At 42.0% G+C, this 12,036-nt stretch overlaps 2 protein-coding genes across 4 annotated transcripts in view; one reads left to right on the top strand and one right to left on the bottom strand.

The window, feature by feature from the left end:
• The window catches only part of LOC125448316 (tumor necrosis factor receptor superfamily member 14-like), a 56,703-nt gene extending 46,585 nt beyond the window's left edge, over positions 1–10,118 (top strand). For 2 of the 3 annotated variants that reach the window (XM_048523557.2, XM_059643358.1), the window contains exons 8-9: positions 1,437–1,620; positions 6,461–10,118. In XM_048523557.2, coding sequence (XP_048379514.1) covers positions 1,437–1,620; positions 6,461–6,534 — 258 coding nt within the window. In that variant the 3' untranslated portion in view covers positions 6,535–10,118. The remainder of the gene's footprint in view (positions 1–1,436; positions 1,621–6,460) is intronic. The other variant, XM_048523558.2, reaches the window with a different exon arrangement.
• LOC125448318 (uncharacterized) lies at positions 8,593–12,027 on the bottom strand. The gene is made up of 3 exons (XM_048523559.2): positions 11,381–12,027; positions 9,729–9,821; positions 8,593–8,974 (listed from the first exon to the last, which is right to left on the bottom strand). Exons 1-3 carry the CDS (start codon positions 11,658–11,660, stop codon positions 8,688–8,690), a joined length of 660 nt encoding a protein of 219 aa, XP_048379516.1. The 5' UTR covers positions 11,661–12,027; the 3' UTR covers positions 8,593–8,687.
• Positions 12,028–12,036: the final 9 nt, after the last annotated feature.

Raw genomic sequence — 12,036 nt, 5'->3', positions numbered from 1 at the left:
CTAATAACACCAAGGCCATGGGTTCAGTCCCCCATAATGACCAAGTCTGTATGTTTTGGGGGCAGCATGGTGGCTGAATGGTTAGCATTGCTGCCTCAAAGTCAGGTACCCGGATTTGATACCACCCTCAAGGGACTGTGTCTGTGTGGAGTTTGCACATTCTCCCTGTATCTGTGTGGGTTTTGTCCCACAGTCCAAAGATGTGCAGTTTAGCTGGGTTACCCATGCTAAATTGCCTGTAGTGTTCAGGGATGTGCAGGTTAGGTAGATTAGACATGGGAAATGCAGGGGAATGCGTCTGGGTAGGATGCTCTTTGGAGGGCCAGTGTGGACTTGTTGGGCTGAATGGCTGGTGTCAGCACTGTAGGGATTCTATGATTTAGCATGATTTTGTTTTGTCATGGCAATTCTTTAGTGTTTGGATTCTACCTTTTCTTTCTCAATACTCAACTGATAACCTACTAAGGTTGTTCAGTCAGCTTTTGGGTGAGTTTGTCAACTATTTCTGCCCTTTTTTTTAAATGACGAAATCAGCATTCAGGTTATCTGCAACCTTTGGTTTACAGTAAGATTTTATTTAATTCATGAGATGTGGACATCACTGGCTGAGCCAGGGCTTATTGTTTGTCTCTTGTTGCCCAGAGAGTAAGAGTCAACCATATAGTGATGTAGGTGTTGAATCACATTTAGACTAGATCAAGTAAAGTCTGATTTCCTTCCCTAAAGAGCCGCCTTTTTTTCCTTTGGCCACAATCAGTGTTGGTTACGTGGTCATTGTCAGACTAGGTTTTTATTTCTGATTTTATTAAATTTGAATTTTACTATCTGCTGTGATGGAAATGTGAACCCCTGTCCCCAGGACATGTAGCCTAGAGATATGGATTACAAGTCTAGTAACTTATCACTACACCACCACAGCATCCTTCACTGTAATGATGTTACAATTGGAGTTGGTCAGTTTGATACAACAATCATGATATCGAAGAGTTTATAGACCAAAATTAGCATTTATCCACCTCTCGCCCACATGCAGTGTGAGGAAACCAGTATTGATTGAGAGTGAAATCATTGTAATGGAGGCTGACGGCCAGAGATGAGTGGTCATCTGTCACATGAGAGATTTTCCAGTCTGAGAGGGCACTAGGTTAGCCTCTCTATACAGGCAATCTTCAAGTCTTTGAAGAATCAAAACATCAAAAATCACTATCTTGTTTGGAAGATAATTGGTGACAACTTCACGATCTAAAGCTCCTCCTTTGGAGGACAATGTGGAATTTGGTACTAGGGGGTGATCTGGATACCCTTCTCCCTTTAATATCAATGTGCAGAAACTGTGCTGGAGTTCCCCATTGCTTAGTCAATGGGTCCAGTGATTTAATGACAGGCTTGGTGTTTTTGTTTTTTAATTGTAAAGTTGACAACTGTCTGTCTTCAAGCAGCAGAAGACTAAGGGAAAGGATGCAGTCATCCAGCGACCTGTGCAAGAGCAGGGCCACGAACTGTATTTGCCAGTTTCAGTAGAAGAGAAGTCAATGGATAATTCCTCAACTTGTACCAAGCTAATCTACGACTTTACAGAAAGCAAAATGACAAACTGTGCCCCACGAGAAATGAAAGATGGTGAGTGTATCAGCATCAGTTTCCAAATATGTCTGAAGGAAGTTAACCTTACTGAATTTCCTGGATTGAATTATTATTGGCAGTAATGATTTACAGGAGGGTCAGACATGGTAGCTGCACTGGGATATGGATGTAAGTCAACTGCATGTGCAGTTGCTCTGAAAATGTGGCATCAAGGAGCCTTAGCAAAACTGGAGTCCATGGGAATCAGGGGCCAAACTCTCCACTGGCTGGAGTCAGACCTGGCACATAAGATGGTCATGGTTGTTGGAGGTCAGCCATCTCCACTTCAGGACACCTTTGTAGGAGTTCCTCCCAGTATTGTCCTAGACCTTCATCTTCAGTTGCTTCATCAATGATCATAAAGTCAGAAGTGGGGATATTCAATGATTGCGCAATGTTCAGTGCCATTTGTGAATCATCGTACTGAAGCATCCTGTGTCCAAATGCAGCACGAAATGGACAGCATTCCGGTTTGGGCTTTAAAAGTAGCAAATAACATTTGTGCCAAACAAATGGCAGGCAATGACCATCTCTAACAAGAGAAAATTTAACCATCTCCCCTTGTCGTTCTTTAGCATTGCAATCAATGAATCCCCCAGAGTCAACATCTTGGGGGTTGCCGTTGACCAGAAACTGAACTGGACAACCCATGTAAATACAGTAGCTCCAAGAACAGGTCAGAGGTTAAGAATCTCGCAAGTAACCCACCTCCTGACTCTAAGACCTGTCCATCTACAAGATGGAAGTCAGGAGTGTGATGAAATACTCCCTACTTTGCTGAATAGTTCTGGTTGCAATAACACTTAAGAATTAACATCATCCAGGACAAAGCAGCTCACTTGATAGGCACCACAACCACCTCCAATTAACGTTAGTTAGCAGTGACTACTAGGTGTAAGGGTTAGTCACCAAACCTCCTTCATCAGGACATTCTAAAGCTATAATCTTTACCGTAGACTTGGCGGCACTTACAGCACAGAAGGAGACTTGCTCGCCCATCATGTTCATGTCTGTCAACAAAAATCTGACTACACTGAACTCATTTCTCCAGCTTTTGGTCCATATCCAGGAATCTGTGATAAGTGAATATTTAAAATGCTGCTTCAATATTATGAGAGTTTGACGCAGCCACCCTTTTTCAGATAGGGTGTTCCAGACTCCCACTACACTTCGGGTGAAAACATTTTCTCCTCAAGTCTGCTCTTCACCTTCTATCTCCTACTTTTTTAAAAATCTATGACTCTGGTTAGTGACCTTCTTCTAATGAAAAGTGCCTTCCCATCTGTCAATATAGCTCAATCTTTATACAGTCATCATCGATTTAGTAAGGAAAAGTCATGTCAGACAAATATAGCTACTTTTTTTTAGATAGTCTTGATGGGAGTAATGGATTGATGTAGTAAATATGAATTTTGGCAAGGCTTTCACCCAGTCCATATAGCATATTGGTCACAAGTGAAATCCCATAGGATTCCAAACAAAGTGGTGAGTTGGATCTAAAATTGGCTTAGCAGTAGAGAGTAAAGAACATTTATCAATGGGAGTTTTTGTGACTGGAAAGATGTTTCCGGTAAGGTTCCATGGGGCTCAATACCATGTTCCTTCTTGTAGTATACATCAGTGACGTCAATTTGAACGTAGGGCTTGTGATTAAGCAATTTGCAGACAATACAAAAATTGGCCATAATTCTGATAGTGAGGAGAAAGCTGGAGACTGCAGGAAGGTATCAATTTGCCACTTAGGTGGGTGGAATGGGGCAAATAGTGTTGAATCCAGTGCAGTGCAAAGTTATGCATTTGGAGAGGGCTGATCCCAAATGGAGAAATACTGAAGACTAGAGGAACAGAGATACCATGGAGTACTTGTCCACAGATCAATGAAGGTTCCTGGATAGGAAGGCATGGTAGACAAGAAGACTTGAGGCTTTCTTCTCAGTTTAAGAGCTTAGAGGCTATGCAGGAGCTGTATAAAACACTAGTTCAACCACAGCAAGAGTATTGTGTGCAGTCCTGGTCATCACACCATAGGAAAGTTGATTGCATTAGAGAGTGTGCAGAGGAAATTTACGATTATGTTGCCAGGACTGGAGAATTTTAGTTATGAGAAGATTGGATAGGCTGAAGCTTTTCCACTGGAACCAAGAAGGCTGAGGGGAGACCAATGAGGGACCCAGACTGAGAGAATAGGAAGGACCTATTCCCCATGAATGGGGCCCATAGTCAGGTATGTAGATTTAGGAGAAGAGATGAGTGATTTGGACGGGATTCAAGGAGAAACCTCTTCAGGTTGTTGCCATCTTTGGGAATTCACTGTCTGAAAGGATGGCAGAAGCAGAAAAACTTCAACACTTTTCAAGTACTTGGATGTGCACTTGAAATAACTTGCAAGGTAATAGACCAACAGTGAAAATGTTACTTCCAACATTTTTTAATTGTTTTGGTAGAGGAAGAGGTTAGCCTGATAAACGATCTAATATTGAATCAGGGTCAAGGACTGTCCAAAACTAACATGAGCAAAATAATGACAAAAATAAAGGTACAAAAAGGTGACAAATTGCCATGTGGTTTCTGGAAATTTATTTCTGTATCCTTAAATGTGGGTGAGAATGTTGCAGATGTCGGAATTATAATTTTCTATATTTCTTTTGATGTAGAACCTGTTAGATTGGTAAATTGCATGTAAGGTTGAATCTGTAATTAAAGACATAGTGACTGACATTGGAAAATATTCCACTGTTGATCGTGAATCAGATTTGTGGTCTCTAGGCCTTCTAACAGTAAATGTACTATAGGACAGAAAAGAAATCAAGTACAAGGAGGGCATGTAAAAATGGTGGTAGATTATTCATGAGTGAAATCAATCTTCTTGTAGATTGGGAAAGTTAATTTGCAGAAGTAGACACAGTATTTTTAAATCCATAAATGCACCAGTTATACCATACCTAAAATATTGTGAAGACTTTTGGGGCCCCTTATCTAAGGAAAGATGTACTAGTATTAGAGGCAGTCCAGAGAAGGTTCATGAGGCAGATACTGGGTATAGAGAGAATGTTTTGAGGAAAGATTGAACTGATTGGACCTGTAGTCACTGAAATTTCTAAGAATGAGAGGTGACGTCATTGAAAAATACAAGGTTCTTGAGGTGTTAGTAGTGGAATGATTGCTTTTTTTTAATCCACTTGCAGGACATGGGTGTCACAGGCTGGCTAGCTTTTATTACCTGCTCCTAGTTGCCCTTGAGAAAATGGTTGTGAGCTACATTCTTGAACCACTGCAATCCCTGTGCTGTGCCTAGGTCAGTGCCAGGTATTCCATCTGGTGACATTTCTTTGTTGAGACTTTGTAGTAATTGAGACAGTTGAGTGACAGTTGAAAGTCAACCATGTTGCTGTGGGTCTGGGGTGAGGATCAGATCAGGTGGGAATGGTAGGTTTCTTTCCCTGAAGGATATTAATGAGCCAGATGGGTTTTTTTTGTTTTTTTGTTTAAACAATCCACAATTGTTTTGTGGTCTTCACAATTGTTTCTTAACTTTTTAATTGAATTCAAATTCCACTGTCTGGCATGGTGGTATACTCCCCAGAACATTAGCTGACTTTCTGAATTTACATTCTAGCAATACCACTATTTCCATTGTCTCCCCTCTGGGAGAGTTTAGGACCGAAGGCATAATCTGAGTAAGGGATCACCCATTTCAGATGGAGATGAGGAATTTCTTCTCTCTCAGGATGCTGAATGTGTGAAAATCTTCACCACAGAGGGCTGTCGAGACTGAGCCTGAATGCTGAAAGACTGAGAGGTTTAATCAATAGGGGAATCCAGGATTATGGAGAAAAGGCAGGCAAGTGGATGGAAGGAGTATCTCAATTGTTAGTGCAGGAGGCCATTTGGCCCATGTCTGCATTGCTTTGTTAAACTAGCATCACCTAGTGCTAATCTTCTGCCTTTTCCTGATGCCCTTGTGCGTTTTTTTTAATCCAAATAATCAGCCAATTCCCTCTTGAATACCTCAATTGAACCTGCCTGCAATGCATTCCATACCCTAACTGCTTGCTGTGTGAAGTCATCCTTTTTTCCCCTCACATGACCCTTGTTTCCTTTGCACATCACATTAAATACATGCTGCCCCCCCCCCCACCATTCTTTTCTCCTTTCGTGAGTGGGAGTAGCTTCTCCTTATCTTTGTCCTGCCCACTCAGGATTTTGTAAACCTCAATCAAATTTCCTCTCTGCCTTCTCCCTAAGCAGAACAGACCCACCATCTTCAAGTGGCACAGTGGCTCAGTGATTAGCACTGCTGCCTCTCAGCTCCAGGGACCTGGGTTTGATTCCAGCCTTGGCCACTGTGTGCACTCCACTTAGACATTCTCCCTGTGTCTGCGTGGGTTTCTGTTGGGGATTCCAGTTTCTTCCCACAGTCCAAAGATGTGCAGGTTAGGTGGACTGGCCATGTTAAATTGAGGGATAGATTGATTTAGCTGTGGGAAATGCAGGGTTATAGGTGGGTCTGCATGAGATGGTCATTGGAGGGTTGGTGTCGACCTGATGGGCTGATTAGCCTGCTTCCACACTGAAGGGATTCCATAATCTATCTTCATCACTAAAGTGTCTCATGCCTGGAGCTAGTCTTGTAAATTGTTTGTGTTCTTTCCCATAAATTCACATTTTTCTTATGTGACACCCACAACTGTACACGATACTCCCAGCTGAGGTCTAAAAAGCGTCTTGCCACAAGTTCAACATCATTGTCTTTTCCCACTCTGGAATTGGTTTTGTACTCCTTGTGAAATAACTTGTATAGGTTGAACATTTCTTATGATCTGCTTTTATATTTCAGTGGTTTTACCTGAGCGACAATATCCAGATTTTGGAGTGGCAATGTCAACAAAAAGCTCTGTGGAAAAATTTTAAGATGCTGAAGATTTCCAATGAAGGATAAATGGAATCTTCCAGGATGAATTGCTGCTGGCAGCTCGTTTTCCCAGTTGAGCTTGCAAAAAACAATTTACAATTTTTTTAATTCCATGATTAAATTTAAATTTTCTGGTTGCTGTTTTGGTGAATCCAAGGGGCATTAGATTCAGGATTTTGGGATTGTGTATATATCTTTAAAACAAATCATATTCCCATGTGGTTCCAAGCATTACCGACTATTACTTGTTTGTTATCTTTTTGGTGGTGGGGAAATCTCAAAAGTAACTTTCTACATTGTGCTTTGCTTTCTCTTATTTTCAAGTTCTTCTGCAATCAAATGGCAGTGTGGTTTAGACAGGCTTTTAGTGTTCTCTTTATTTTGTTCCAAAATATAACTCCCTCTTTCTTAATGCAAAAGCTACCTAGATTTTTTTTTCTATCTGACTCGGCTTTTAGTTTTGGAAATGATTTATCTCCTTTTGAACTTCGAGGACATTTTGCCTTATGACAGCTGAGCTGCAGTGTCGAGAAAGCACTTCAGTGATACCCTCAAGGTCTCACTAGCAAAGTGTGGTATTCCAACAAACACCGGGGAATCATGGCCCAAGACACAAGTGGAGGAGGTGCATCTGGGATGGTGCCGAGCACCTTGAGACTTGCCATCTGGGGGGAAGAAATGAAACCCAGGTGAAAACAGTGAATGTGCTGTCACACCTCCTTCTCATGACCACCACCTGCCCCAAGTGTAACAACCTGCATAGCCGCATGGGTTTGTACAGCTACCCACTGACTCCTTCTGAGAGTGGAAGGAACTTATCCTCATGTGTGAGGGACTGCTGGTGTTAAAAGCTGTAAGTGCCAGGGCATCAAAAATTTGGAACCTGCTAATAGACCATTCCTCTCCGGAAGAAACAAAAGACAGAAAAACGAAATAAAAAAATTCTAACCAGAAAATACCTAGTTCCATCTATCAATTATTGAATGAAAGGACAACAGCATGTTATCAGTGCGCTTTTTAAAAAAAAAGTAGAAAAAAATTTAACCCACTATTGAAATCAGGAATTGTAATAATAGTGCTTGAGCTTGTGTGTGCTAGGGATTTTGAAGGGGTATAGTTTTAAAATGTATAAATGAGAAATCCTCTATTTTCAACTTCTTGCTAAAGCCATGCATGTTACAATAATTATTTTATGAAATGATTTGTTACTTTGTTTTCTTCAGAACTGGTGCAGTTCTGAGGAGTCATTAGATATGAAGTGTTCATGTTTTCTCTCTCCACAGGTGCTGCCAGACCTGCTGAGTTCTCCTGCACTCAGTGTTTGTTACATATACACTCCACCCCTGGTTACAGACCACACCTGGAGAAGGTCTCCATACTTAGCAAGGAGTTATTGGCCTTGAAGTTTGCACTGCAGAGATATTTGATTTCAAAGGTTAAAATAGGAGAATAAACAAATCAGGGTTGTAAAATCTAGAATTCAGAAGATTAAAAGGTGATTTTGATCATCATTTAAGGATGTGAAAGGGAATATGTGGCAGAGATACGATTTCTGCTATTTGGAGATTCTCGGACTGGGAATGGAGGTGATGGGCTGAGGGCAGGGACCATAGCCATGCATGTGGAACCAGACCTTTTCTGAAGTGAAATTAAGGAATATTCTACAGACCAAGGAAGACAGAAGGTTGTAGATAAGTGTAGAGCTTGGAGGTACTCTTTTCTATAGATAATAACTAATTGAGCGTTAGTTATTAAGTTTTAAATCTGAACTGACAAATTTCTGTTAACAAAAGATGTTAAGGGATATGGGGCAAAAGTGGAAAGGTGGTGTTACAGCAGTCATAATTTGTTGAGTGATCTATTTCTATGTTCAACTGACAATTAAACATTAAGGAAAAAAGCTAGCTTGTGGGAAAAATGTTCACATCAATGTGTTAAACATGTGAGAATTGCAGAAAAATCTGCCAGTCCTATATGCAGTTACAGCATTGCAGGTTTGAGTTCAGCTATTCTTTTTCAGTAGTATCTTCAGTTTAATGCAAAAATATGGGCATCAGTCATGGATATATCCTTTATTTTAATTCAAAATATACAACATTTAAGGCTCATTTAAAATATTTTACAAAAGTATTCTTCTCTTTGACTTTGGTCATTAATTGCCTTTTTGAAGAAAATCAAATTGTGCAGAACTAATGGGGCATTCCTTGTGAGCCAGAATGGAGTGAAGTTTGAGAGCAGTTGCTCCCTCCTTTTCGCGGTTCCTCCAGCATTTGAGCATTTCAAATCTCTGCATGACAACCAACAGATGCTGAGATTCACACTGCTCAATTTCATAGCTTTGCAGACCTAGGAATTGGATTCCAATTTGCTGCCAATTACGGCCCATGTTTTCAGCCAGTTGCATTAGTTTTTGGTCTGTTAATATCTTTGGCTCCATCTCTGCAAAAAAAAATTCGAATGAAACATTTGGCCAGAGGAGGTTTAACTAAATGTCAGTGAATATCTCTCAAAAGTCTCTCACCCCCACTAGCAATTTTACTGTCCAGTAAATCCTGCTGGAAAGTGCCCATGTATGTATGCTGTTGATGAAAGTTTTTTTGATGGTGGACTTTGCTGATCACAAAAGTTAATATGCTAGTGATGTATTATCTTCCAAAGTCAGCTGTAAGTACGAGTGGAATTTACACACACTCAACTAGGATCCATTTTTTATGGTCATTGATGGGTCAGGCCTCCTGTCCTACAGAACTAATGGTATGTACCCAGGGCCACTTGTCAACTGTACAGCAGGATCATCCTCTGCTACAACAGAAAGGAAGTAGCCACATTTGAAACAGGGTTGGTGAGGAGATACCAGGCCAACTTCACCACATTTGACCAATTTAGCACATTCTGCCAATAGGGACCAAGGCAGAAAACAAGAGCAGGTCAACAAGCCTGTCAGTCAGTTAGTGCTTACTGGGATAGTGGTGGAAGTTGGGCAAGCAAAACCCATATGAGGCAATGGCCCCGAAGTTCTGTAGATTTATTGCCAGATGTGGCATTATTTATAGGATGAACAAAAAGCAACAGCTGAGAACTGTTTGTGCATTAGTACAAGGAGACCATTGTTGTCTTGTATCTTCCATATCCTGTTTGAAACATTCCATACAACTGTAATTTTGAAGGAATTCTTGAGTGAGATTTTACATACTGTTTTTCTTTGACATGATGACTTCATTGTCCAAAGGTTCAGACAGAACTCCATCACATTCACAGCCCTCCAGTCTCTCTCTCTTCCTCTGGACTATGTAAAGGAGCAAGATATTAGAATTCAAGTCTGGAGAACTCCAAAACAGCTGACTCATTTCTATGAAGGTTCCCCTGAACCCAACATAAGGTCCAGATGACTTCTAAATTAATTCTCTGAAAATTTCAGGAGGTTATTGTTAAAAGGGTCGATCAGAGACAATTTACATCTGCCAGATATTTTTGGATATTAAGGCATTCAAGGAACATGGACCCAGTGAGGACTGTGATTTGGTTTAGTAACTTATCATCTTGAAAATGTTAAGTGAAACTGATAAACAGAAACTGGAGTGTGGCGGGGGGGGGGGGGGGGGGAGGGGAGAAAGTCAGGAAAAATAGGGACAGATCTTCCAAGAGCATTACTGTAACGTGTCTTTGTGTGTGCACACTGGTAGAAGTTTGGAACACTGCCAACAGCAGTTAAATTTGAACAATTATCCATTTTATAACTAATAATGTACTGGATTGATATACAGTGGGGAAAGAGGTGAGACTTGCAAGGAAGGGAGGGTGGCATACAGGAAGAATGTACGTTGGGGAGGAGAAAGTGAGCTAGAGGAGGGATGAGGCGGGGAGGATGCAATACAAGCAAGACCCACGTGCAGGGGAGGATACATGGGAACAGAGAAAGTGGTGATACAAGAGGGCCATCACAGAATTCGGACTGTGGAAACAGGTCCTTTTGCCTAACAGGTCCACAGTGCCCCTCTAAAGAGCATCGCACCCAGACCCATTCCCTTACCCCTGAATTTTCTCCATGTCTAACCCACCTACCTAAACACTACGGGTAATTTAGCACGGCCAAATCACCTAGCCTGCACATCTTTGGACTGTGGGAGGAAACCCATGCAGACACGGGGAGAAAGCGCAAACTCCACACACAGTCACCCCGAGGGTAGAATCGAGCCCCGGTCTCTGGTGCTATGAGGCAGCAGCGCTAACCACTGAGCCACCGTGCGTTTAGGGTAAGATACAATGAGGATACGCAAGGGAGACGGGATGGTGGACTACAGGAAGGGTAAACGTGGTAGTGAGAAAGGGAGGATTCACCCGAGGGATACGGAAAGGATGAAGGGATGGTGGAATTCGGGGAGGAGACATCTGGGGAACGGGAATACAATGAGGATGCAGACAATGGGGGGGAGGGAAGGTGTTCGTCTTTTTATCTGCGGTATGTTCTTCCCCCAACCAAAAAACCGTCGTTGTTTATTTTTCATTTCTCCCTTTGTCAGTTTCCAGCAGCGCCTATGTAATCGAACAAGAACAGAATTGTCAGCGAAACTCAGGTTCTGTTTTTGTTTCAGATCGCCAGCTTCCGCGATTCTTTAAAAACCAAAAGAACTGCGGATACTGTAAGTCAGGAACAAAAACAAAGTTGCTGGAAAAACTCAGCAGGTCTGGCAGCAACAGGGTTCTGAGGAAGCGTCACCGGACCCGAAACATTAACTGTTTTCTCCTTCACAGATGCTGCCAGACTGCTGAGCTTTTCCAGCAACTTTGTTTTTGTTTCCGCGGTTTTGTTTTATTTTGTGTAAATGACGTGCTGTGTAATATAACCTGAAGTGCCCTTGGAGCCATTCGTATTTCCGTCTCCAAACATTTTCTTTACCAGATCAACCTTGGGAATTTGATTGAGGATCTTTCTACAGATATCCTGAGCTTCTTCGGCATAATAATCCTGGAGTAGAGAAGCCATTTGCTGACGAGATTTCCCCTCCATCCGCCCGCGTGGTATCGGTTTAAATTCTACGTTGTCCCCTAGAAAGAACAGGAACCTTTCGAAATCGTCTTCGCTCAGTTCATCGAGAACTTCAAGCAGGAACTGTCGGGTTGTCATGATCTTCTTTTGTTAAAAGGAATCCCAAAGAGAGACCGAGCAACACAGAGTAGGAACTGCCTTTGCTGGAATCAGCGATAACAAGGCGTACAGCTGGAGGAAGACAGCAGGTCAGGCACCATCAGAGAAGCAGGCGCCGCTCCGCCCACCCTTGACGTCCTCAGTAAAGGATCCACCTTCACCCTCTCCACCCGAACATCACTGAATACCGCTCACACAGTTGTTCCGTTGCCTCAAAGCAACACGTCAGCGCCACTCAATACAGACTGCGCTGCGTTTCAAATTCAGAATAAACTGCTGCAGGTACGAGCTGAACACAACCGTAAAGTTTACTTTCGCTTTCCCTCAGAACCGCCTCCGGACTTGTCTACAACCA

This window comes from Stegostoma tigrinum, chromosome X (genome assembly GCF_030684315.1).
Source record: "Stegostoma tigrinum isolate sSteTig4 chromosome X, sSteTig4.hap1, whole genome shotgun sequence".
In the NCBI taxonomy this organism is placed as follows: Eukaryota; Metazoa; Chordata; class Chondrichthyes; order Orectolobiformes; family Stegostomatidae; genus Stegostoma; species Stegostoma tigrinum.
The sequence above is the reverse complement of the archived record's forward strand: the minus strand, read 5'-3'. Positions and strand labels throughout refer to the sequence as shown.